Source organism: Lissotriton helveticus, chromosome 8 (genome assembly GCF_964261635.1).
Source record: "Lissotriton helveticus chromosome 8, aLisHel1.1, whole genome shotgun sequence".
Lineage (NCBI taxonomy): Eukaryota > Metazoa > Chordata > Amphibia > Caudata > Salamandridae > Lissotriton > Lissotriton helveticus.
Window position 1 is genome coordinate 1,704,312,393 of NC_136069.1, and position 27,253 is coordinate 1,704,339,645.

A 27,253-nucleotide genomic window follows, 5' to 3' on the forward strand; every position below is an offset into this window, starting at 1 on the left:
CCCGAGTTGGAACTCTGACTAGGCCAGAGTCTATCTCAGAACCCAGGGTTAACCCTACTACACCCTTCTGCTGAGTACCACCAACTGGAGCTGAACTAGGGTTAACTGTTGCCTTAGAGGCAGTGGTGGCTTGAGTTGAATCTTTATTTCTAGTGCAATCACTAGTCCAATGGCTGTTCTGCTTGCAGACTTTACACCATGGTTTCTTTTGGCCTTTCTTCTTGGAAGAATGGGAATCCCCACCATTAGATGTTTTTTGGGGGCCTTGTGAAGACTTCTGGTCGTTACCCTTCTCCCCACCCTTATTAGGATCTTGCTTCTTATGGTCACCACCTTGGTTCTGTACCTTCTGCTTCACCCTGGTTCTGACCCATTTGTCTGCCTTCTTTCCAAATTCTTGGGGAGAGGTCAGACTTGAGTCTACCAGGTGCTGATGCAACTGCTGATTCTGACAGTTATTAAGGATCTGCTTCGTCATAATCAAGTTGTATAATCCTGTATAATCACACACTTTACTGCCCAGTAACCAGCGCTCCAGAGCCTTAGTACCACAATCTACAAAGTCAATCCGATCCTGAGTCTGTATCTTCTGGCTATCTCTGAACTGTATTCTATACTGCTCAGTGGTTAGGCCAAACCCATCTATGAGAGCACTCTTCAGGACTTTGTAATCATCAGCATCCTCTTTTCTGACAGTGAGGAGCTTGTCTCTACCTTTTTCTGCAAAGGAGAGCCACAAGTTTGCTGCCCACTGCTCCTGGGGGACCTTCTGTACTCTGCAGGCCCTTTCCAGGGCAGTTATCCATTTGTGGATGTCATCCCCACTCTGGTTGGGAGGGAAAATCTTGTTTCTATGGTCATAAGACATTTCCCTACCACTAGGGAAATTGCTGCCACCATGGGACTCTAGTCCCATCTTTTTTCTCGCTTTTTCAAGCTACAGGAACTCCCTTTCTAAGGCTATTCTTTGTCTCCTTATCCTCAGCTGAGCTTCTGCAAGTCTCATCTGATGCTACCTCTTCTCCTGGGAGGTGTCCTCCTAAGAGAAGAGACAGATGTCCCTACAGATGTGTCAACATGGTTAGATTCCTGTGATGGAGATCTTGGCCTTCTAGGCACACCTCCAACTCTTCCTGGGGGGACAAAGAAGGGACCCACAGGGCCTCCATCTCCATCTCCAGTAGGAGCTACATTATTCAGGTCAAGGTCAGCGTCACCTACCTGGTCAGCATCGGAGTCTGATTTCTGTGGGATTGGACCAAAGTTTCATGGCGATCGGATTAATGGTGTAGTAATGCATATGCCAGGAACCTTCATGGGAGTGTACTCAACAACTTCCCAAAGTTTCATGGCGATCGGATGAATGGTGTAGTAATGCATAAAGGACAGACAGACAGACATACATTTGTTTTTATATATATAGATATGTATTTATTCTAAACACATCCCTCTAGTCTCTTTGGGCCATAAGTATCAAGGAACCATTTTGCGATTCTGAAATAGCGATTTTTAAGAAATCGCTATTTCAGAATCGCAAAATGGTATGTATCAAGAAAAAGGCATTTGTTTAGAGATTTCTTGATATTCCTTAATTGCGAATTCGCAAATTTCAAATTCGCAATTAAGGAATACTTTCCCATTCATTTCTATGGGCCAGGAGGCCCATAGGAAGGAATGGGAATTTTTTCTCAATTTTTTTCCATTCGCAATTTGCTAATCGCAAATTGAGAATAATTTCAAGGGTGCAGGGGTGTCCAAAGGACACCGTGCTGCACCCCTGAAATAAGCATAGGTGCACATGTGGTGCACATACATGCCCTAAGGGCATGTATGTGCGTCACATGGCACTTTGAAAAATGCAAAAATGTGCATTTTTCAAGGAATTCGCAACTTACCACCAACTAGAAGTTGGTGGTAATTTGCGATTCCTTAAGGGCATTTTGCACATTTTTTGGGCTTCATACATTGCATTTAAGGAATCGCAAAATTTGCGATTCCTTAAATGCAATTGCAAAATAAGGAATCGCAAATTTTGCGATTCCTTATTTTGCATGAAGATTTGTGTGATACATACCATTTACCGAAAATGCATTCGCAAACGCCCGAACGCATTTGGGCTTGATACATATGGCCCTTTATGAGGCTAGAGGCAAAAGTACATCAGTTAAACGTATTTAGCACACAGTAAATTAGCACAATATACGTTGAACCCTAGGGGAGTACCAAACCATATATCAATAAAGTGGTATAAGAACCACGATTTGCATAGATACAAGGACTAGAGCCTCTAGAACCACTGGGGCCACCAGGAACCACCCAAGGTAGAGACACAGGGGCCCCACGGTTGACGCATGCAAAGTGTGAACACAGACACGAATCACCATTAACTTCTAAAGGACACTTAGAAAAGGACTTGGAGCAAACCCCTTTAGAACTAGGAGATTCTACAGTCAGCACCCACGGGAGCACCGGAATACTTAAGTTACCTCACGAAGAGAAGCCGAGTGCATAGATGTATTTTCGTGTCAGGTTTCGTTTTCGTTATCAATGGTGATCTGCTGCAAAGTGCTGCTGGCATCCAAGAGGAAAGTGTCCGAAGGGATTAAAGCCTGGATCGGAGATGTGAAGAACCTGAAAGCAGAGGGGACAGAGTCTGGTTCACTAGCCAGTGACCACGAAGGCGATGAGCGGATGCCCACCGATGTTGGGTGCTTGCAGGTGAAGAAGGTGAAGGTTGAGTCTTCAGCCACGAGGTCCTAGGGATGTTGACGATGACCAGGAGGTGGATTTGAGCTGTCCCATGAAGGATGTCGAGTGCTGCGGTGTTGGTGCCTGGATTGGACCCAAAAAGCCTTGGCAACAGCAACCCGCACATAAAGCAGAGATAGGCTACGGTGCAGACCAGCAAGGTCTGAGTGACTCACCACTTGGTAGGGCGTCAGGGCACACCTGGAGAAACTAGGGAAGCCCAATGAAAAGTAGAGTTATCTTCGAGGGTAACCACCAGTCAACGGACTAGGGATCACGACGGATCCTCAAGCAGAAATGCAAGAAGCAGGCCCACAGAACACTTGTTGAGTGTAGGCCTACAATCTTCAGTGCAAATGATGCTTGGAGCTTGGGCTACAAGTAACCCAAAGCACAACTTCAGAAAAACTCAGAAAGTCAATGCACTTAGCAAATATGCACGGTGTCAGGAGTACCGGTTCCACATCCCTCGTTCGGGCAGCGGGAGCTTTGAAGATGCAGACCGGCAAATGCTTCATTGGTGCCTGTTTGAACAGGGGAGTCACTCCTTGACCCCATCTCCTAGTCGAGTAGAATGTCGAAGTACCAGGATATATGTTGCAGAGTTTCATTCGGGTGTAATCTGAAGTCCTAAGGACTGGGGTCCCATACTTATACTAAGATAGGGGGTTGGACATACTCTGGGGACCCACCTATGGGAGGGTCTAGGGAGAGGGGCGGTTACACCTTTTTCCCTTTATCCAGTTTCGCACCATGCCCCTGCATCCGGTTTGAACTGGGGTATGTACAAGGACAACATGTGTGCCTCCAGCATTGTCTGAAAAGCTTTCTCTGAATGCACCCACCCACCCCCATTATAATAAAGCCTGTCTGGGAAGTGGTTACACCTCCTTGTGACAGGAAACTCATTGTCCAGGTCTCCCCTGCCAGAGTTTCGTCCAGCAGCAGGAGGTCAGACCTGTGTCTGTGGCAGCAGCATCCATTTTGTGATGCTAGGGTTCTTTTAAACTATTACTGGTCAGACTAGTGTGTACATGTCTCTCCCTCTAGAAGGGTGGAATTCTACCCCCGCCACCAGGACTGGCGGGGGTAGGATTCCAAAGTGTTTTACTCCAAACACGACATGTTTCCATGCAGCAAGTCCAAAGTTAATATTTACAGCGAGGTTATAATGCACTTAAGAGTATATGGTGTGACTGAATCACAGAACAGCCTCAGAGAAAAGATTCAGAAAGCTGCAGAGGGGTCCTGCTCGTGCATGGGCACCCTCTAACACAAAACCAAGCACTCTGCCTTCAGGATTGATAAGGCCTGCCATAAGAGTGACTGAATTATATGTGTCAGTGATTAAAGGTAGATATAGGTAACCTATATCTTAGTAAGGGGTGCATGCACCACCATACCCAGGCTGCAGTAGCAGACCTGTGGTGTCATTTTGGAAGGCTTCCCAGGGGTGGCACAATACATGCTGCTGCACCTGGTAGACCTCTGGGGTACCTATGCCCTTGGTACCTAGGGTACCATATACTAAGTACTCACAAGGATAATCCAGTAATCAATCTGGAGTGTACCTAAAGTACATGCAATTAATTTAGAGAGGAAGCAGCTTGGCTGGGGTCCTGATTAGCAGGGCCACAGCCAGAGTAAAGTCAAGAACCAGCGCAACACCAGCAAAAAGTGAGGGTAACAATAGTAAGCAAACCATATTCTGCTATATTCTCTAACCATTTGCTGGATAGTAGGGTAATGGATAAGAGTTTGTGAATTTCCACAGACCAACATGCAGCGAGGTTTTCCCCAACTTCCCAGGCAAACCATGCTTTGGAAAGTTCGCTTCCTATGTTTTGAGAAGGTTTAAGACTGCTGATTTCTCTGTAGTCATTGTACCTGTAAGGAATCCTTTTCTGAATTTCAGCCGGGCATAAATTGGCTATACCTTTGTGATTTCCTGAATGCATTAAATATCAAGTTGGAAATGTTTGTGCTCTTCCATACAGCTACTGGGATCTAGGAATTGTGGGACATTTCTAGTGAAATTGTTGTGCCCTAGATTGTTTTGCAGTATGAAACATTTATTGAGAAATAATTAGACTTAGAATCTGTCTAGAGCTCTCATTAACAAAATGCTTGATGCAAATGCCATTTTCTGCATAAACGTTTAGCTTTTATGGACATCAGGGACTATATAACAATAATATAGTTGAATACTAAATCGCTAGATCAGCTTTGCAATTTAGTAGAAATGAACTTGTTATATATAGATGGAATTTGGCTTTTAACAGGTCAGTTTAACTGTATTAAAAAATCAATGTTATAGTGAGGTTTTCTGATTGATTTATCTGTTTTCATTGACTGATTGATTGTTAATCTGTTTAAATTTAGGGGCTGGCCATCATTGTATAAAACAATGGCTTCCAGCTGAAAAGTTTGTTAATTCTTTGGTCCTACACCTGAAAGAGGAAGCTACTGTCACTTACCTCCCGATTAGAGTCCAAGTATGCTCCAATAACATTGAGGATATTTATAATTCCAGATCTGGGACCACCTATCATAGTTGTTCCCGAGTCCACCATAGCTTGACATCCTCCGTCGCAGGCGATAATGTTTCCATTCACGGAGACACTGAGGTTGGAAGCAAGAGACTAATATCAATGGAGGCTCTCAAGAGGAAATTAAATATGAACTCAAATGCTCTCAAGTCTCAATTGTGAGAAACAGATCTACCATCTTCAGAGCTTCTCATCTTCGTATGGGAGACACCATCACCTGATCTGGGCTTCTCACTGAACATAAAGTCACATAATAAAACACCTCATGTACATACACATTTCAAACAGTATCATATATATATCATCAACTCATCCAGTAACAGGAGTCCTGGCAGAACCTGTTATATACTGTTTTGTTGTCTAGTTGTAATTCTTAGTAATGATTTCAGTGTGCCTCAGACTATCTCCAGATTTGTTTTATATTCTAACCTCAAGCATTGATCTTCTGTAGGGTATGAGATCTGATGAAAAGGTCTCAAGCCTACAATTCATATTTGAGAATGTTAACCCTTCCCCTACACTGCATTCCCTACTAATCGGATACAGAAACAAACTCTGCTAGGTCACTAGGTTTTCACTGGGAAGTTTAACATGTTACTATAAATAGATCATCTGTGTACACAGCACTCTTGTGTGATCATACATACATGTGTGTCTTTAAGCTTGGCCACTATTTCACATGGTTCCCCTTCGTCATCCATAGCTGCCTGTGGCCCGAGGAATTAACAAGCAGACACTGTCCTAAAAAGTATTTCTACTGAATATTAGCTTTGAAAGGTGGCAACAAGAGACTTAAAAAAAAAAAAGAGAAAACTTGGATACATGAAAAGACTGGCTGAACTACTTCCCAGAATCCACAGCTGCCCAGATTGCTAAAGAGGGTTGGTTTTCATTAAAAAATGTGAGGTGTCCAAGTTGTGGTTTGGACCCTTTCCCAATGTCGGCGCTAGACCCACCCACAGAAGTGAGGTACATTTTTTATTGGGTGATGTGGGGGACGCCGGATGGTAGGAAATGTATGAATCCCCGCAGATTCCAATGCGGTCAGTTACGGAAATGTGGGGAAAATATATGTTTTTAGCCAAAGGGCTTCTGGGTGAAAAAACCTGGTGTGAGCCACGCAAGTCATGCCACGGTGGAATTCCATGGGTGTCTTGTATCCAGACTGCTTCGGCTGGTTTCACTAGGTGCCGGCTGAGCTAGGGCCGAAAACCTACACCCACCCAAATCGTAAAATAAAATGGGTTGGTTTTACTTTTCACTGGAAAATTTAGAGTAGTCATGTAACATTTTGGGCCCTTTCCTGCCATTGGCACTAAGCCGAGCCACATAAGGGATGTATCATTTTGATTTGGAGACTTGGAGGAATGATAAGTGTAGGAAGTTTGTGGATCCCCTCAGATGCCAGAAGATTGCCTTCCAGAAATGAGAGGAGAATGTGTGTTTTTAGCCAAAGTTTGATGTTTGCAAGCTCTTCTGGGTAAGAACACCACATGAGAACCATGCCTTATCTAGGGCCAAAAATCTACAGCTAACTATATACTATACTTGACATGTGGGTTAAGATAAAGATTGGGATGGTACTCATGTATCAGAGAAAGTTCGATCATCAACGGGCTTAAAGCAAGTCTGCGCGTTGAACCCCTCTTGTTTATATAGTGCAGATCTCTCCACAGAGTTAGATGAGTTGACAGCACATGCTCGAGCTTGGGTGGACAACAACTGTCAAGTATTCTCTACGCTGATGACTTATTACCACTCAGTAACACACGCATAGGCATTTATTAGCTTCTCTGCTGTCTTTATTTTTTTATATTTGTTTTAATCCTCATCTCACCATAAATCATCTGCAAATATAAACAAGAAACTGACCTTCTATCTTAAACACCCAGGGTTCCTGCTATTGCATTAGATATAGGCCTACCAGGCCTGCTTCTTTGTACAAAGCTTGGTATAATCATTGGGCTTAGATCTTAAATCAGCCTCATCTCTTTGCCCCAGTCTAGAAGCTGGACCCAGATGTTACGCCCATGCCCCAAGTCCAGCTGAGCCATAGCCAGGGCATCCCGCAGCCAATTCTCGTGATGCGGGGAGGATGGATCCTTCCATAGTCTACAGATCTCTCTCCGGGCAATAAGAATCAGATACATTAGTAAACCTTTTTGTGCTACAGACAATATGGTTGGGGGATTGTTATCATCACCGAATATTATCATGGATAAATTCAGCTTAAAATTGGCCTAAAAAATAGCATCAAGCGCACAGTCCACATTCTGCCAAAACCCCTTTAAAGCCCCACATTCAAAGAATATATGTATCATCGGCTTGGGTAGAATCGGATTTAGGGCATTTCGAGGATGTAAGAAGAGCAAATTTAGCGATTTTCTTGGGGGTGTAATATAGCCTATTAATTACGTAAAAGTGGATCTTTTTTAACCCCTTCGACGCTGATGACGAGCTGAGCTCGTCATGAGTTACGCCTCTCGTACGCTCATGACGAGCTCAGCTCGTCATGTAACCCGCGTTTTTAAAAAACGCCGCACACAGCGGGAAAACCGCTAGCGCGCATGCGGGTAAGGATGCGGGTTTAACCACTTTTTGTATAACATCTGCAGAGAGGGTTCAAACAGTTCGGCAGCCAGGGTCTCCAAGGCTGACGAGTTCCAAACTGCGTGTTGTAGTGGGACAGCTGTTTCATCCGCTTCCAGAATCTTCCTATACCAGAAGCCAACTTCCTTTTTTATGAGGTGAGTATTCTGGCATTGAAGCTCGATTTCCCAATTTTCACCTATGTTGGATTTCTCCGCAGTGAACCAGGAGGCCAGTTGTAAATATTTAAATCTTGAGAGAGAGTCTCCTATTTTAGCCTTAAGACCTCCTAGGGATGAATGCCATCGACGGATACCAGATCAGACCAGATCCGAAGACCAGCTTTCTTAATGGGGAGTACTAGGCTATCCTTTTTGCAATCGGGTAAATTCGGTAAATCCCAAATGGGAGCAAAATCAGAATAGTAGCCTATCCCCCATATTTTCCTGACCCTATACCACAGGTTCAATAAAGCTGTCAAAAACTTCAAACAAACCTTTTTAAAAAATCTGGGCGCACCAAACTTATACAAAAATCCCTCTCCACCCCCTTCAAAAGCAACCATCTCACTTAAAATCCGCCCCCAGTTAGATCCCCTGCCTTATAAAGTAATGCCCAAAGGTTTTTAAACTGAAAAGCAAAGGAATACCAAAGTATATCAGGAAGTGCCAGACCCCCTTTCTGAAGCTTGCGCTTTTATTTTTTCCATGAAAGCTGAGCCGTTTTGTTAGATCAAATGAAACCTCCTATTGCACTTTGTATTCGACTTACATCTTTATGTGGAAACTCAAGGGGAATTGTGCTAAAAAGGTAGGTCAGCTTTGGCAAAATAACCATTTTTACTAGATTGACCCTACCATATATTGTAAGAGGCAGATTTGCCCATCTTAAAAACAATCGGTCGATCTCCTTAGATATCCTCTTAAGATTGATCCTCGGGATATCTTCTAAGTTTTTTACTATCGCTATTCCTAAGTATCTAAATTCACTACTAATTTTACCCGGGCAAGACAGGAGCTTCTCTCCTGTCTTGGCGTTTACACAGAAAACAAGCATTTGCAATGCAATAGGTCTCACATTATTAAAGTTTGAGCTATTGGCATTGCTAAAAAAACAGCAACACCAATAGCTCAAACTTTAATAATGCGAATGTAGCCTATGCAGCTAGGGCGAAACCCCCCAGGGCGCTCCCCCGCAAAAAGCCTCGTTATAGTGACGCAGTGAAATCTATGAGATTTCACTGCGTCACTTTTAGGACACTGTTGCGTCAAAATCTTGCACCTGCCTCACAGCAGGCGTAAGACTGACGCAAGCCCTTTCACATGGGGCTTTCCCCATGTGAAAGGACGCATTGCTGGAGTTGCGTCACTTTTGTGACACACCCCAGCAATGCATGACTTTTGCGCTTACAGATACGTCAGAAATACTGATGTATCTGTAACGCCTCGCAACATGATGCGTCATACTGTAAATGTGACGCATCAATCATGTCACAAGGAGGACGCATCGCTGCTTTCACACAGCGGTGCGTCATTTCTCATAAATGAGGCCCTAGGTTTTTTAGTTCAATAGGGCAGTTCTGGGCTACTTCCAGGAAGGAGTTATATTTACTAGTATTTGAATCTTTTTAAGTTAATTCAATACACCCAATGTGTTGTCTGTAATGTGTTGGGCCAGTGCCATACTAAGTTAACATTTTCTCGAGATCCCGCTGTTTGTGTTTCATAATTTAAAATATAACTTTTTTGCAGTTTGGTTTATTTTGTATTCTTAACTAACAGCAGGATAAAGCATCCATTCATTCATTTATGCTTTTATGTGAGTACCTTTCCATAGTGATCTGCCAGTATCCCTCCTTGGAGACTGGCACCCAGTAGATGTTTCCAAAGTAGTATGAAGGGTCAATGGCCCCAAAGATCACCATACTTCCACTTTCTCCATAGCTGTGAAGATAAATTAGAGAACATTTCTCAATAAGACAATCAACTGATGACGTTTCCAGAGTTACCTTGCATGTAGACATGGTCCTTTCATGTACCTCACATGTGCACATCCACACCACCACGCGAAGAACCAAGAAACATCACAACTGCACCTCCAGTCCCTCTTTTCCTTTAAAGAGACCTAATCAACACTCAAAACTTGGGGCACGATTCATCCCAGTATATCACCCCTGTAAACACATCAGCACCATCTTTGATAAACACAACTCATATTTCAGCTACGTATGCAACGCATAGGAGACATCTCACTATGCTGCACAAGTCTGCCATTGCTATCAACCCCCTCTACAATTAGCGATTCCCAAACATTCCTTAATTGCAAGTCGCAAATTTCGAGTCGCAATTAAGGAATGCCTTCCCATTCATTCCTATGGGCCTGTAGGACCATAGGAATGAATCGAAGATTGCATGAGTAATTTGCGAGTACCAAAAGGACACCCTGTTGCACCCATGAAATTGATCTGTGCACATATGTTGTGCATACACATGCCTCAAGGGCAAGTGTGTGTAACCTACAACTTTGAAAAATGCACTGTAGTGCACTTTTCAAAGTTTTTGCGAATTACCATTAAGTAGAAATTGATGGTAATTTGCGCCCCCTATTAGCAAAATCACAATTTGCGATTCCATCATGATTGCATTTAAGGAATCGCAATTTGCAATTCCTTAAATGCATTTACAAATTAAGAAATCTCAATAATTTGCGATTTTTTAAATTGCGAGAGGCTGACAGGATAATGCATCGCAGGATACCTTTTTGCGGGAGCAAACTGCCGATTGTTGCGAATCGCACCGTTTGCGCTTGCAAAAATGGTTGATGCTTGTGCCTGATACTGTTTTTACAATGATCTTGCAGATGAACACTATTTGAGTGATGGTCTAGTAGATGGGGGGTCATATATTTTCACTGTAGTGGATGGTACAATGGGTGCTGCAGGCAATTGTGACATTTAACCTACAAGCCCCGGTTGCACCCTGTTTTTATATACTAACGTAGTTATATATACTAATCGGAGATGCCAATTTCTTCATGTTTAAGGGGGAGTGGAGCACAACACTTTACCTCAGTTTAGCAGGGGTAAAGTGCACAGAGTTCTACGGCTAACAAAAACATGTATGGGAAAAATCTGAGGAAATACTGTACAAATGATGGTAATTTCCAACAGCAATGCAGGAGATTGTTACCATTAATGTGATATTGGAGTTGAACATATACAGGCAAATACCTCAATGCAGGCTTTTGCGATTCCTTCATTGTGATTATTAAGGAATCGCAATTAAGGAATTGCAAAAGCCTATGCATGTAGGAAGCGCTATAAAATTAGCGATTCCCAAACATTCCTTAATTGCGAGTCGCAAATTGCGAGTCACAATTAAGGAATGCCTTCTCATTTCATTTCTTAGGTGCCTGAAGGCCCATAGGAATGAATGGGAGATTGCAAGCGCAATTTGGGAGTACCAATAGGTACTCCAAATTGCGCATGCAATTTCAAGGGTGCAAGGGTGTCAAAAGGATACCCTGTTGCACCACCGAAATTGATCTGTGCACACATGTTGCGCACACACATGCCCAAGGGCATGTGTGTGTGGAACCTACAACTTTGAAAAATGCACGTTAGTGCATCTTTCAAAGTTTTTACAAATTACCATCAAATAGAAATTGATGGTAATTTGCGCCTCCTATTAGAAAAATCACAATTTGCGATTCCATCATGCCTTGCATTTAAGGAAACGCAATTTGCAATTCCTTAAATGCAATTGAAAATTAAGAAATCTCAATAATTTGCAATTTCTTATATTGCAAGAGCCTGACAGGTTAATGCATCGCAGAAGCCCTATTTGCGAGCACAAACTGATGATTTTTGCGAATCGCACTGTTTGCGCTGGCAAAAATAGTTGATGCATGTGCCTGATACTGTTTTTACAAGGATCTTGCTGATGAACACTATATGCGTGATGGGACCAGATATAAGAGTTGAAGCAGGCTTGGTGTCATTGATGTGCTGTTTGATCTTTTGTACTTTACACTGGAGGATAGGTTGATGGCATTCCACTTTTCCATGGAGTGGTGAATAGGTAGGTCCAGCAGGGGGTTTATCAATGCTTGATTGTTTTGAAAATAGTTCTGCTCCTGTTGGTGGCGTCAGTGATGGTGGTGGCATAGTACCATGCTTTGACTGATGTGATGAGCCATCTGTGTGTGCACGGAGGGACTTTAGTACCATGAGGTCATCTGAGATTCTGTCTCTCTTCCATTTTCTTTCCTGTTGACAGATGGATTATTTATTGCCAGAAAGGCGTTTATAGTATCAGGGTGCTGAAGGCTCTGACTTGCACTTGAAGGTTTTAAATGGGGCTTGGATGTTCACACACTTTTGCAAAAAAGTGTTGAAGTTGTTTAGACGGGTGGTGGCCCCAGACGCAGAATTGATAGGGTGAGAGATGAGTTCAAATATTAGCTTGTCTGTGGAGATGTCTTTGAAGGATCAGACAGTTTGGTCTTATCTTTTGTATTGAGCTTAGTTTGTTGGTAGGATGCTGACAATAGAAATAGGCATGGCAAAGTTGTCGGACAAACTCAGGGGTATGGGCAATTTGTATTGGACAATTGGGGATGTTGAGAAGACAAGGTTGAAGATATGGTCTTTGAGTGTCTTGATTGTGTAACATGCTGTGCCACATTTAGTATGTCAATGAGTCTGAAGAGTGTGTCTCTTGTTTGCTTTGATCTGATGTTGTCTGGGAGGTGGTACGTGCATATTGGATGGGTGTGGTGGTGAAGAGATGTGGGAATTCATCAATGAAGGCCTTGTTCTGCGTAGGAGGCCTTTAGGAGAGATGGTAGGTGAAGTCTGCAGTTGCAGAGAGTGGGAAATTTCTTAGCAGCAACTCCATGGATTTGAGTGTCACTCGACAGCCTAGGGTGAAGAACTAGGATGACTCTTGAATGACAGCTACGACTCTTCCCTTCTTTAGTGTGCAGTCCACATGATGGGTGATGTAGCCTGTGGGAAGAAGGACACCTAAGGTGTGCAGGGATGTTAGATTGAACCATGATTCTGAAGAAGGTATCAACCTTGTGAGAAGTGATGAGGTCTGTGATATCTGGTCTATGGAGTACTGCAGAGGGAGCATTAACAAACATGAGTTGGAGTGGGTGTTCTGTAGTTTGAGGGTGCGTCGTAGTTAGAGAGATGTGTAAGAAGTTGAATTTGAAGTTAAAATACTTATTAAGCGCACAATTACCCGGCGGATCCTTGGCGCTAGGGATGCAGACCCAGGAAGGCAGGAGGAAGGCATTAGAGTGGGAAGGCTTGTGAAACAAGTAGGGTCTTCAACGCTTTGCGAAACTCAAAATATGAGGCAGAAGACCTGATGGTGAAGGGGAGGGCGTTCCAGAAGGTGGGAGCAAGGACAGACAACTTCACGCCCCCGGATTTTTTCTTCCTAAAACGAGGAACAGAAAGGAGGGACTGGGTGGAGGAGCGCAGCTCTCTACTAGGAGTGTAGATTTTGATTTCAGAATTGATGAAAGCTGGAGCGGTTCCGGCACGAGCCTGGAAGGTCGTACAGCCAATCTTGAAGAGGGCGCGTTCCCGGATGGGAAGCCAATGCAAGCCTTTAAGTAGGGGAGTGACATGATGGGATTTAGAAAGACCAAAAATAAGACGGGCAGCTTGGTTTTGGACTAGCTGAAGGCGCCGAAGATCATAAGCAGGAACCCCATTGTACAGAATGTTGCCATAGTCCAGGCGAGACAAGACCATGGCCAAAAGAATCAGTTTGAGAGCAGAAAAGGAGAAAAACCAGGATATCTTGCGAATAGTGCGGAGAGTCAGAAAACAAGATGAAAACACATTTATTGAGTGTCATCCCTAGTGTCTTGACTGAAGGAGAGGGTGAAGGAGGGGTACCCAGGGAAAGGGGCCAAAACAATGGGGTCCAGGGACTGGAGCCGCCACCTGTGAGTACCAGTTCGGTTTTATCTGGGTTTAATTAAGGTGGTTACAGCTCATCCAGTCCCTGATGAAGGTCATAACCAATTGGAAATTGTGAATGGACTCCGGGGAGGGCGAAAGATTAAAAATAAGCTGGAGGTCATCGGTATAGTTGAAAACCGTGACCTCCATCTGCTGTAAAGCAAAAATGAGAGGGAAAATGTATAAATTAAAAAGGAGAGGAGAAAGGGAAGAGTTTGGCTCTTTGTTTTATGGGAATGTTATGTAAGTGTTTGAGTGCTTTTGGTATGTGTGTGATTGTGGGGCTTGGCAGTATGGGCTTCAGGGTAAGACACATGATTGTATCATACCTTATATGTTTCAGAGGAACAGGGGTTCTGGCCCAAGGCCATATGAAGCTCAAACAGGCAATGCCCTTGTCTGTGTCTTCCCTTTGCTGGGCATGTCCTGGAAGTGGGTTGCTCTGAAATTTTGAAGTAGGGTGAAGGCAAAAAGGGAGAGAGTAGGTAGCTTATCTAGACACATATTTGTGGATTGTGATTTGCTGGTTAGGGCCAGAAAACACAATGTAATAATGCAAGCTCATAAAACCAAAAACAATATTCCAAAATGGTGAGGAACTGTGATGACTCTGCAGCACTTTGGTGAAATTAGACAAGTGCCAGCTTGTATCTATAAAGATTAAGCATATGACCGAAGGCCCAAGGAGAGGTGAAAGCCATAGGAGATGGTTATTGCATGAAGCATTCTGGGTTATTAAACTGGAGATGCGGTTTCCAAGCAAATTTAACAATGCTCTAGGTCTATCCAGTTGATTATACTTCTTTTGTTTTGTACCTTTTATGTGCCTTCAATTAGAGTATTCTGAGTACATGTTCAGCTTCTGAAAATGAATTGCACTAGTATCTGCTTCCCCCACTAGTAACATACTGGTGGCCACCGCATAGCAGAGAATGTGGTGACCGCAAAGTGTTAAACAGTAATATACTTCCTATTTGTAGTCTTATTTCAGTGACAGGATTCTAGTTTTCAAGCAAAAAATGTCACTCTTTTCTCAATTTCTAAATGGAAATGCTTTTTTTTTATTGATATCTCACACTGTACCTTATTTTTCTATTACCAGATGAAATTTCACCTACCTGCTCAGGTAGATAGAGAATAGGTCATCGGGAATCAAACCCTGGTTCCACATGGTGTCGAACACGGTGGTCGTTCCATCATCAACCATATCGGGATATGACAGTCCCAGGAAGCCATCAAAAGGAAAATTGGCAAAAACGTTGTCTTCAGCAGAGGTCAAAGTAAAGGCCTGGTTGGTGACCACAAGACTTCCAACCTCAAAGGAGAAAGAGGTCAGAAAAAGTTCAGCTTTATCTTTGTAATTTAAATATGTGAATACCTTACTTCAAGAAAAGAAGATGAAGGTACATGAAATGTAACTCAGTGAGACAGACAGGACATCCCTTCTAACACACGGCTTGATGAAGCCCCCAGCCATGGGGCATCACAGTCATTGAAAACAGGAATATTTGATCCCATCCCCTTCGCTTACTTGGGTTGGGTATAAAATGGCAGAAAGGTAGATGATGCAAAGTGTCAGGTTTGGAGATTAAGAGTCTCCTTCGAGAACCTTAAATGATAACTGTATTCTCATTGAGGTATCCATTAAAGTAGAGACTAGGGGCCATATTTACAAGGAAGTAACGCAGCACAGTGTTGCAAGCCATTTGGAAGGGCCACACTGCATTACTTCCAGGCAAAGGGATACGTCATATTTACAAGAATATGACATATTCCCAAACTCTCCCTGCGCTGGTGCACAAATAGATGCCATGCGCCAATGCAGCGATAATTGTTTTTGGAATGCAGCACGCATAGAAAGGAGAAAAAATAAGGGGAAATAAAAGTATTACTCCTCACTGTGGCTCCTTGCACCTCCCTTGGTGAGGCATAGGATTCTGACACATTCCCAAGTTTACAAAATGTTGCAAATTTGTGAATGCGGCAGAATCCACGGGTGTTGCGTGGGAACACCCACGGGAACACCCATGGAACACTCTTTTCAGGCAAATTGATGCCCGAAAGGGGCCATATTTACAAGGACATGAAAAGGTACGCAGGGTGAGTTTATGTGTCCTTGTAAATATGGAGCATCACACTGTGACGATAGTGCGTCACAAAAAGTGATGCACCGGCGGTGCAAGGCGCTTGTAAATATGCCCCAAGGTTTCTAAACTAAAATTTTTAATTGAAGTAAAACCATGTTATTCTGTGCAAATTATTTCATGTCTTTTTTCCTGATTTTTATCTATGTGTAATGTGAATATTTATACATTTAGTACTATGACAATTTTATAGGCCCAGCCCCTCCTCCTGGCAATACCCTGGTTTCTGTTCTCTTTCTCATGTAATATTCTGCAAAACTAATGCACAATCTCCAGTCCACTTACCTGGACAGTGTCATTGCCCAGGACTCCGGACACGCTTCCCATGCCATAAGGAAGGACACTCGTTACATTGTTGGACTTGAAAGTTGAAGAACTGGCGGGATCGAAACTCCAGTGATTTCCTGCGGATACACAAGTGTTTAATGCTTAACTACAAGGAGGACAAGATCATGTATCAGCTAAGAACACTTGAATGATACCACAGTGACCATTTGCCACTCTCTCTTTTAATTGGATAGTAAGATTACTAAGCCCTTTCCTTGTTGAAGTTGAATGTTTCTCAGAAATATTGGAAAATAATGTTTTAAGTTTCAGTCTTCTAGTAAATTTATATAGATCAATTTTAGTCATTACCCAATCTTGCCTCCTAGCTGGACAGAATCCCAAACCCTTTTTAAGGATACAAATCATATCATTAGAAAGTTGCATATCTGATAGGTTGATGACCTCAATATCACTTACTTCATTCTTGTCTCCTAGTTCTGTTGTTTCCAGGATCTTAGACTTCTCTTTGTTCGAGATCCTGGATCTCCCATTTCCTCTCCTACCTCTCCTTGTCCTCTTGCTGATGTATTTCTGTTCCTGTCTGTATCTCGGTTCCCCCTTCGTAACCGTTGAACCTCTTCTAAAAAATTAGTTTCTGTTGTTGAGGTTGAAGTAGCCGGTAAATCCTCATTCTCATCACTCGATACATTACTAGATGAAGCTTCTGTCTCACTTAATGGTGTGGTGCTGCCTGTTTGTCTCACATTAGTCGTTTTGGTCATTAAATAATCAAATCTTTTGGCATAAGTATATACTCTCCCTGCCCGGTAATCACTTTCATCTCGTTTAATCTTACGAGCCTTCCTTCTTTTGATATCAAGTTGAACTTCAGATAGAATCTCATCCATTATTGTGTAGTTTTTAATCGTAGCTTCTGGAAGGTTCATGAGTTTAATCTCATCTTCTATTTTTTGTATTTCAATCAAAAGTTTTGCCATTTTCCGGTCAGCATTATCTATTAGTATTTTCATGAGATTGCGTGAACTATCATTTAATTCTTTCTCCCAAATCTTGTATAAGTCAGGTTCAAGGTCTTCGTATGCTGGTATTATCTGGGAGCGTAGCCCCCTAGGTATCCTATTCATTGTAAGGTACTGTTTCAGGGTGGCAGCATCCCACCATTTGTTTAACTCCTGTCGTTTGAGTGACTCTAGCTTTCTGAACTTGGCACTTAAACCCTCCTTCTTAGAAGTACTAGGCGGTCTAACTGCAGCTCCTATAGATCCGCCTGCCATTAGGCTGCTAAATAGTTCCTCTGCTTCCTTGTCTCTATTCATGTTTCCCTCGCGGCAGCTCACTCTTAACACAATACAATGCTAATAGGTTGGTAACTGTTATAGCAAAAGCGCACAGCGAGTAAGGGAAATAGTAACATCCACAGTAAATTCGGTGCTCCAGACAAAAATAGGTTGGTTACCACGACCTGTATATAAGCTCACAGAAGCTTAAGCAAAACCAAAAGAATTTATCGAGCACTTAAAAGTCCAATCAAATACTCAGTCTTGTATTATCTTGCAAAGACAGAAAAGTTTTATTCCCGAATCATTCCAATTATCGTCTTCATTGGATACATCCTTTACATCCTTCTGAGTAGTACAATCTTCATATAACATGTAGCCACGCAATCTTGCAGCCAACACGTGTTTCGTCCGAAAGTACCAAACTGTATACTATTCTCAAAAAACACTGTCCCTTACTTAAGCTTGATCAGGATATTACACCATATATCTCCAGTAAGCCATCTGTACAGGAAAGGATTGACACTTGCCAGTATGTTGAGCCCTAGCTACCCAAAAAGAGCTGTTAACAAAGACTGGCTATCTAAATTTAAAGGGTTCTACAAATGTGGGAAATGCCCTTCATGTAGATGGGCTAGGAAAAAAGTGGTAACCTTCAATTACAATGATACAGGTGAAAATAGAATAGAACACTTTATAAATTGTGACACAACGTTTGTTGTGTATGTTATTGCATGCAGCTGTGGGAAGATATATGTTGGTAGTACCAAAAGACGGCTTAGAGATAGAATGTCAGAACACTTTAGAGCCATTAAACAAGGGGATACCCGGTACCCAACCTCAGCCCATTTAATTAGAAATCAATCAGATAGCCATAAACATAACTTCTCCTATCATGGTATAGATCATATTGAATCAGACCCCCGAGGTGGGAACAGGCTATTAACCCTGAGGAGGAAGGAAGTAACTTGGTTGATAAAATTGAGAGCTGTGGAAATGGGTTTAAATGTCGATCATGAATATGAATTCTTCCTTGGTAATGAGTAAAATGTGTCTTTATACCAATCTGTTCAGCTATAAACTATAACTATGTATTCTTGCTTCAACTGTTGTACTCAAATCGAATGTTTAATGTATTATACTTTTGTATGTACATTCTGACAAATAAGGATACCGTACTAAATATTACTGTCATGAGGAACCTGGCGATTTCAATCAGATATCTGTCAATAATTATGTTGAATTATGAGAATGCATTAGATCCCTAAGAAAAAGGATGTACTGATATATGGTCAATCATTTTAGAATGTAACCATGACCTCTCCTATTCAACCACTCTCTTGCTGTGCTTTCATTTACACCTTTGATGGCATGCTAGTGGGGCTCATATATTAAATTTCTTCAAATATGTCCCCTTTATGTGAGACTTTGGTCCCGAGATATTCATCCTTGCGTTTGCTATCTTATGATCGCGCTAATTGTTAAAAATAGAGATATATCTGCTTAGACATAGTTTACCATTATCGTATGTACTCGTACCTTGACCACTTCAAGATGGCGGTGACAATTTCTCATGTTTTCTGAGTGCTACTCTTAAATAGACGATGATGCCAAAGCTTTATAATCATTGAGAATGGTGTCTTAAGAATCATTTCTTAATTACGTGAACTATGTAGCACCATAAAATAAAAATAGAGATATACTTGTTTAGATACGCTTCACTAATATTGTATGTAATCGAATTTAGACCATCTCAAGATGGCGGTGACGAATTTAATATGCCTTCAGAGCGCTAGTATCAAATATACGATTAAATTAGAGATTTACATTATTGCGAACGGTGTCTTTAGAATTACTTTTCAATTACGCGAACTATATAGCGCCACCTTGATATTAATACAGTGGCTTCTACTTACTATATAAATATATATTTACCTTATTACTGATTTTCGAACACGACAAATGATACAGTTAATCTGTTTAATGAGGAATAAATACTTATTATGTATTTGCTCTATTTAATTTACACAAACTACTGTTTGTGATTGATCGGGTTACACTAATATGGCGGCCGCTAGTCTCACTATACATAAACAAGAAACGCAAGATGGCTCCGAACTAGGACGCCAGAAAGGGATACCGCGTACCGACGTACAACACATAGTACGATAGGTAAGATGCCGCGCTTCTTAAACTAGTCAATATAGACATTAGCTTAGATTAACTTAGATTATTTGCGTAACACGCTAATATGGCATCTCGGTTTTGCAGCTGACGAACTCGGACACCTGGCACATTGAGAGCAGGGCGGACTTCAGAAACTATGTGAAGTCCCTTGGACATTAGGTAAGAGGATACGAGTGGAATTTTGAGTATAAAGAGGTTACTACTATGCGAATAAATATCGAGATAACTTTTACCTTTTACCTTGTGTTGCATCGTAAAGGATACTTTAGAACTGATACTCTTTCAATCTACACGTGAAGAAATTAGGTATGAGACCCCCTAGCATGTTTTTCTTTTTCTTTTGACTTAATCTGACTACTATGTTTCTTTTTCACACCTTTAGACTTTATTTAAGTCTGATATTATTTCATTTGTTTGGTCTACTGAGATTCCACTACACTGTGGTGCCTCTAGCTAGTTCTTCGCTTGGTGGCTGGCCCTTCCTGATTTGTACATTGATACTATGGAGCACCTTTCGAGGTTTGGGATGTTCTCCCGTATTAATTGTAAATATGTCTTGAATACTATGAATTTACGATTATACCTTTTAATAATCTGGAATTATTGCATTATGTTTGGGTTGCAGCCCTGAGGAAGTTAAGGTCATATATAGACCAGACGAAACACGTGTTGGCTGCAAGATTGCGTGGCTACATGTTATATGAAGATTGTACTACTCAGAAGGATGTAAAGGATGTATCCAATGAAGACGATAATTGGAATGATTCGGGAATAAAACTTTTCTGTCTTTGCAAGATAATACAAGACTGAGTATTTGATTGGACTTTTGAGTGCTCGATAAATTCTTTTGGTTTTGCTTAAGCTTCTGTGAGCTTATATACAGGTCGTGGTAACCGACCTATTTTTGTCTGGAGCACCGAATTTACTGTGGATGTTACTATTTCCCTTACTCGCTGTGCGCTTTTGCTATAACAGTTACCAACCTATTAGCCTTGTACGGAGCTTGTTTACCATAGCTCTGAAGCGGGTCTCCTGATTTTGCACTAACCACAGTGTAGTAGTAGGTAGAGTTTATTGTATTAATCAAAGATTGCAATAATAGATATAAAACATCACACACGGTGTAAATAAGTTCTAAAATGATAGGATTCTAAACAGCGACATAGAAGTAGCCATTTTCAATGCATCTAAACTGCGGGCGTACAATTTCAAGAATGAGAGTTACCTTTAGGTCATAATCAATGAGTCCATCTAATCTAAAATTTACTTAAAAAACTAGTTTCTTAAATACAATTTCTAAAATGCACTCGCCTTATAAGACATATATTTATACTCAAACTTTAAGAGCAGTTTGCATGCAACTTAATCCATACATAATCATTTTACTCACATGACTTATAAAGAAGCATGAGTGAACTTTTGAAGCACTGGCCTTGCTATTTTTACTGTTGACCACCACACAATTGTTGGCCTCTTCCTTTGATCTTACTTGTCCTACTGACTTTTCTTACCTGGTCCAATTAAGTGCTAATAAGACAAAATGTGCAAGATCCCAGGTTTTCTGTAACAGATTGATTATCGCTGAAGGAAAATCGGGATGTCAAATAGATAATACACTTTTAAATCTTTATCTTTAAATGCATCAGTATAGATGATAAAATCATACAGCTAGGGCTTTGTAGGCCTGATCTAATTAAACATGGAGCGTAAATATTTTTTTCCTTAAATACATCAATTTAGAACCGATACATTTGATATGTAAAAGGGTATCAGTTGCAAAACCATAGAGATGACAGGCTGTTTTACCTTTAAAAGCTGGGTTCCATTTCCCTTCAAACTCAATAATCGGAATGTTAAACAAACTAAACCTGAAAAATTTCTTTTTATCATAGCTGGGAAAATTGTACCCTAAAAATTCTAGTCTCTGAACAGAGTAGGTAAAGGATACTGGGTCTATATGCTTCTATGTTCAGCTATTCAACAGTAAAGGTATCACGGAGGAGGATTTTGTGGCTGATCAATTAATTTGCCCCAGTGTCTGTAGATCAGGTGGGTCATACGATTCTAAGCCCACTAGTAAGATGTGCAACTCCATATCCTTGTATATAGATTTAACAGTTCTTGGTATATTAGATGTTTTAGTGATGTTGGGTCTGCTTTTGTACATACGCAGAAGTAATTCACAATGCTTCTATAGTGGAGTGATGTTAAAGATTTGACTCCTAATTCCAGTCTTATAATACAGTGTGGAGTTGCTGTACATAGATGTAATTAATTATGTACAAGCTGCATACATTTTTATCAAGAATGGAAATTACCTTGTGATTCTTTGTGGGAGATGCATACAGTCGATATGGAACCAATTTCATGTTTAACACTTTAAGTAATGGCCTAATCACTTTGCGAATGTTAGAACCCATTTTGCATTTGGGATGATGCATCCCAAATGCAAAAATACCGGCCACAAAGGGGCAGATTCTGAGAATCTGCCCGGTTGCGGCCGTTTTTTGCTTTGATGCATGTGGGCCACTGTGTCTAATGCAGGGGCGGTTGGCTCAAGCTGTACTACAATGTTTCTCGCATGGCTCCCGATACCGAGTGGTTTAACATGGCTCAAAGCTGGGAGAATAGCAAAGACAGCACCGTTGGCAGGGGGGGGTGAAAAATGCAGGAGTCAAAAGCCCCAAAACTACTGAGACATTCAAAGGTGGCAAAGGTGGTAAAGGCCGCAGCTGGGGAGTAAAGCAACAAGTGATTGATGCAAAGGGGTGACTTAAGGAGGCTTCAACTAGTACTGCCAAGACCGTCTCAGGGGTTAGTCCCTTGCGTAAATGGGTTTCTCCAAAAGGTGAAGTGAAAAACATAATTTCTAGGCTATCTAATGCCAGCAGTATGGCAACCACCCCAACAGAACTATCAGAGGGAGTTAGAGTTGACATCGGCCAGGCAGACGCCCTAGAAAAATCTGCATCTGCTATTAGCTGCGATCTTCCAACATCTTCAGTTTTCTCCCCAATATCAAACTCCGCAGTGTCACCATCACCGTTAACTGTGTCAGAACCAGATCCTATAGTCAAAAATCAGGAGCAGACAGGAGAGGAGCTGTAGCTATCTAATACTATGCAAGTACTGTATGCTCAGAGGGTAGAGGTCCAGGCCCACTGAGAGCAGGGAAATTAAGCAAGCCTTGGCAGAGGTAACATTCAAGGTCAGTCTGCTTTCTTTGACGTCACGGATCTGTGGAAAAGTAAATTTTGCCATGTTCTGTGTCCCTACGCCTCATCCATCATATGTTATGTGTGCATGACTAATATGCATATGTTATTCCCCATGTCCGATTAATGACGCAATTCCAGTTGTGTCCACCTTTAGTATGTTAGTTTCCAGTCCTCGTGAATACTACGAATATCAGGCCTAGGTAAAGTTATGTTGCCACGTTTCTTAGTGTGCACGTTATTCCATAATAAAGTCCTCGTTTCCAGGCCTCGAAAGGGCCCGGACCACAGATTCAGCTTCTGTTTCCTGAAAGCCTCGCTGAGGAGCGATACAGCCCCCACCTGTATCCTCGACCCTTCACTTACTTCCTGCCTCGCAGTGCCCGGTGCAGCTTGGCTCTGCCTCTGAGTCTGCCAAAAGTATGTTATAGTTCCAGTTATCAGTTCAGTACTCCTCCTCTGCATTCCTAAGCTACTGAACTGCATCAATAGTTTCCGTCATTGTCTAGCCTTCTCGTCCCCATGTTAGAGAAATACTGTATTTAATGGTCATTTAGTATTCCTCATCACGCACTACATGTAGAATAATGCATGGTCCAGTCTTAGAATCAAGTTAGCTTTTCCCCTCATGACTTCTAGTTCATATCAACATGTTCCCTAAACATCAGATACTAGATAGGGTTTAGGTACATGTCGCTCCGACCCTCCAGACTCTAGTCTCTGCTCCTAACACAGAGTTCGTAGCCCCCAGCTTCTCCTAGTAACACGTCATTGCCAGTTTTCGCGCACCATTAGGTTAGAGGTCCCGGCTCCTTAGGTAGCCCCCTCCTATGTTTCCGCCCATTCATGACATATTCTGTTACGTTTTTCATCACATGTCTATGTATACTCCCAGTTACACCTCTTTTTACTGTTATCTTTCGCGACTGCTACGCGTCATGCCTACTGCTCCACCCACTGCTACGCCTACTGCAATGTAATGCTATGTGTTCGCGCTATGTATATATGCCTGTGTTTTGTTATTGAATGCTAGCGCGCTCATCCCAGACCCAGCCCCGGCAGCTGCCGGGCCTTATTGTCCTATTCCCATGCAGGTTGTCCTGATCCTGTCCTTATGCTGTAATAAACCTGCAGAAACTCCTACTACCTCGAATCTTGACTCTTATTTATTGAGCTACCTGTTATGTTATAAATCTAGTCAAAAATAGGGTATTATTTATTTATTTACCACATAATGGCGCCCGAATAGGGACTTGCCCTTTCCCCACGCGTCGGTGAAGCCACGCCGACCCCCTGACCCTCTGCAGCCGTGACGGAACCATACCGGCCAAGTGCAGATATTTCTGCTTCAAGTATCCCTCAGGCCCACGGAGGAGACGGAGGAGGCGGTCCAGCATCCGAACGAGACGGTGGAGGAACGCGGCGAGTCCCGACCAGAGCCCAAGCCGAGAGTCCAAGGTCCGAGGTATCCGGAGGCCCACCCGTAACTGAAGTCCGAAGTCCGAAGTCCGTCGTAGTCCAGTCCCGTCCGAGGCTTTCCGTTCCGTGCTGCCCGGTGAGTACCATTGCTGGGGTAGTATCTAGACAGGGTCAGTCTAAATTGACTCCTGGTCTGTGGGTTGGTGGTACCCAAGCCCACAAACGAAGTGTTCACCTAGGTGGATACGGGTCTTGATGCGTTCCTTTATGGGACCGGTATGTTCCGTACTGTTACAGCAGTGCATCCAGTAACTCTAGTCTGTTCCGTTCTCGAGAATTCTGTTCTGTTTCTGTTTTCAGTATTTTCAGGTAGTATTCTGTTCGAACTGTTATGTTATGATATTGTTTAATGTATTTCCAATGTCGTGGTATGCCTGAATTGTTTTCCCAATTGTTATTGTTTTTCGTGTATTGTATTGTGTTCCGATTCAAGTTTAGAATGCCGCTCTTTTCCAAGTTACGTCAGTTAAAAACTAGAAAGGGTCTGTTAGAGGAAGCAGTTCCTGTCCCGCCTAGGGACAGTCCAGGTCACTTTATGTATCAGAAACATGGCATAAGCGCCATAATGTATCTAGATTTATGGGTAGAGTATACCAAACAGTTAGAAGAAAAGTATAGATGGCCCGTATCGGGTACATGGGATGCCGAATGTATCATGAGAGTAGAAGAAGCATTATGGAAAAAGAAAGCCAGACAGTCACAGAAAGATGCCATCGAGTTATGGCGTAAGGAAGCTCATAAAAGAACGGAAAAGGAAGTCAGAAAGTCAGAGTTAAGTAGAGAATCCCAAGAACGAGCCCAAGAAAGAGAGTTAATCGAGATAGGTGAACAAGTCAAAGCCGAACAGTCAGACAGACAGAGGCATGCCCTCATTAAGGGTATGTATCCTCTTCTTGCCGAGGGCCTGCCAAAAGCGACCCCAGAGGCATCCAGTAATTTCCCGCCGCCACACAAGCGTTTATCAGCACTCGAATTACATGCTCAAGCATCACAGCGTACTCCTAAAAGTAATAAGTCTGTCACAGAAATCAGGCAAGCCCTTAACGAATGTGTCTATGATCCAGTTCCAGGCGAATATACTATGGTTTTATATTCTTTACGTGTAAGGAGAGTGACCGAGTATCTAGTCACCTTGCCGAATATGAAAGAAGATCTAGACAGAATATATCGTTTCATCCGTACAGGGGATGATCCAGAAAGTATTGGCGAGATTATGTCTCAAAGGAAAGCCGAGATTCAGCTCATGATACTAAAGTTCCTGATCAATTGTCTAATAAGAGAACAAGATTACCCGTCTAAAGATCCCGCCGAAATGAGAATCCTGACAAGGTGGAGTGATAATATAGCCGAGGGTAAGCACAAGACCGTCAGTGCCATGGAGAGTATGTACAAGAAAATTCGTAAAGAAATAGTAAGGTTACACGAACAGCGTAAAGCAGCACAAGTAAGCGAGAAAGAAAGTATCTCTGATCCTGAAGAGGAAGAGAACGAGAATCCCGCCAGAATAGCGTATGTAGGAAAATCCAGATTTCCAGATCGCCATTTACGCCTAGAACCCAAGTCTGTTTTTCATCATCCAGCACCAGAACAAGGTTCTCTAGAACAAGTATTTCAAGCTACCGATCACATTCTGAAATCACGAGTCGGTTATAGTGAGTTAAGTACCATGCATGAACAAGAACTAGCCCGATCAGCAGTCCGATGGATTACTGATTCTACCACTTTTCCAGACGAAATAGTGGCACAAATGTTTCTGAAACTGCCCCCAGCCGAGCAACGACTGGTGGGTATGTATATGATCCAGCACCTCATTACTCTGTATGAGGGTCAACATTCTGATCCAGGCCCGTTACACGATATCCTGAACGAGTTACTCCAGTATAAATGGAGAGGTCTAGGTACCGATTTAATAAGTGTCATTCTAGAACAGCGCCACAAATATAGAACGTTCCTGAACCCGCATTTCGTTCATGTCTCACCCCCAGAAAATAAGCCATTCTACATAGACAGACAGAATCCGTTACGAGAAGTCCACCCAGTCCAAGGGGCGGGTGGCGTAATGCAACGAGTGTTTGTATACACTCCAATATCAAAGATGGAACTTCTTGAAATGAAGAAATTAATTCCCTGTCATGACAAAGATCCAGCAGGGTTCCATAGAGAATTAAAAGACATGCTCCGTATGGGAGAATACACTTACCCAGATATCATTAAAATGTTAAAGGTCCTGTTACCCGCAGGGGTGTATGAAAAGTTAAAAGAAAAAGAATGGGAGGTGGGAGAGAAAAAGATCGATTGGACAGCTCTAGAAGCTGAAGACAAGGCACGAGTACCAGGTACCGGTCTTGGAGATAAATGTAAAGAATTACCAGAATTATTGATTCAAGTTTTACCCAGATTATTGACAACTAGGAAAGAAGACTGGGATGCAATCTCAGCCTGTAAACAGAAACAAGATGAAGATATTAGTGATTTTTATTCTAGATTCGAAAAATGTTTCAGTATTAACAGTGGTCTCAAGACAAGTAGTGAGTCATACCCTCATCTTTTCGTTACCAAATTAGTCGAGAATTCAAGTCCACAAATTAAAAACCGAGTTTTGAAAGTCGAAAGCACCTGGCAAGCAAATACTCCGTCCCAGATGCTCCAGATGCTCCAGTATCACCAGAATAGAATCAGAGAAGAGCAAGAACACGAGAGAAAACGTATGAAAGACACGAAAATGAAAGTGCTAGTTGCACAATCTATTCCTCAAGACAGTCAGAAGAGGGGTCCGAATCAAGCCAGTCATCCT

At 42.2% G+C, this 27,253-nt stretch overlaps 1 protein-coding gene across 1 annotated transcript in view; it reads right to left on the bottom strand.

Moving 5' to 3' along the window:
• The window catches only part of LOC144772154 (pepsin A-like), a 63,513-nt gene that overhangs the window by 11,310 nt on the left and 24,950 nt on the right, over positions 1–27,253 (bottom strand). Inside the window, exons 4-7 of the mRNA XM_078656302.1 lie at positions 16,299–16,417; positions 14,988–15,184; positions 9,713–9,829; positions 5,226–5,370 (exon numbers count right to left, since the gene is read on the bottom strand). Coding sequence (XP_078512428.1) covers positions 5,226–5,370; positions 9,713–9,829; positions 14,988–15,184; positions 16,299–16,417 — 578 coding nt within the window. The remainder of the gene's footprint in view (positions 1–5,225; positions 5,371–9,712; positions 9,830–14,987; positions 15,185–16,298; positions 16,418–27,253) is intronic.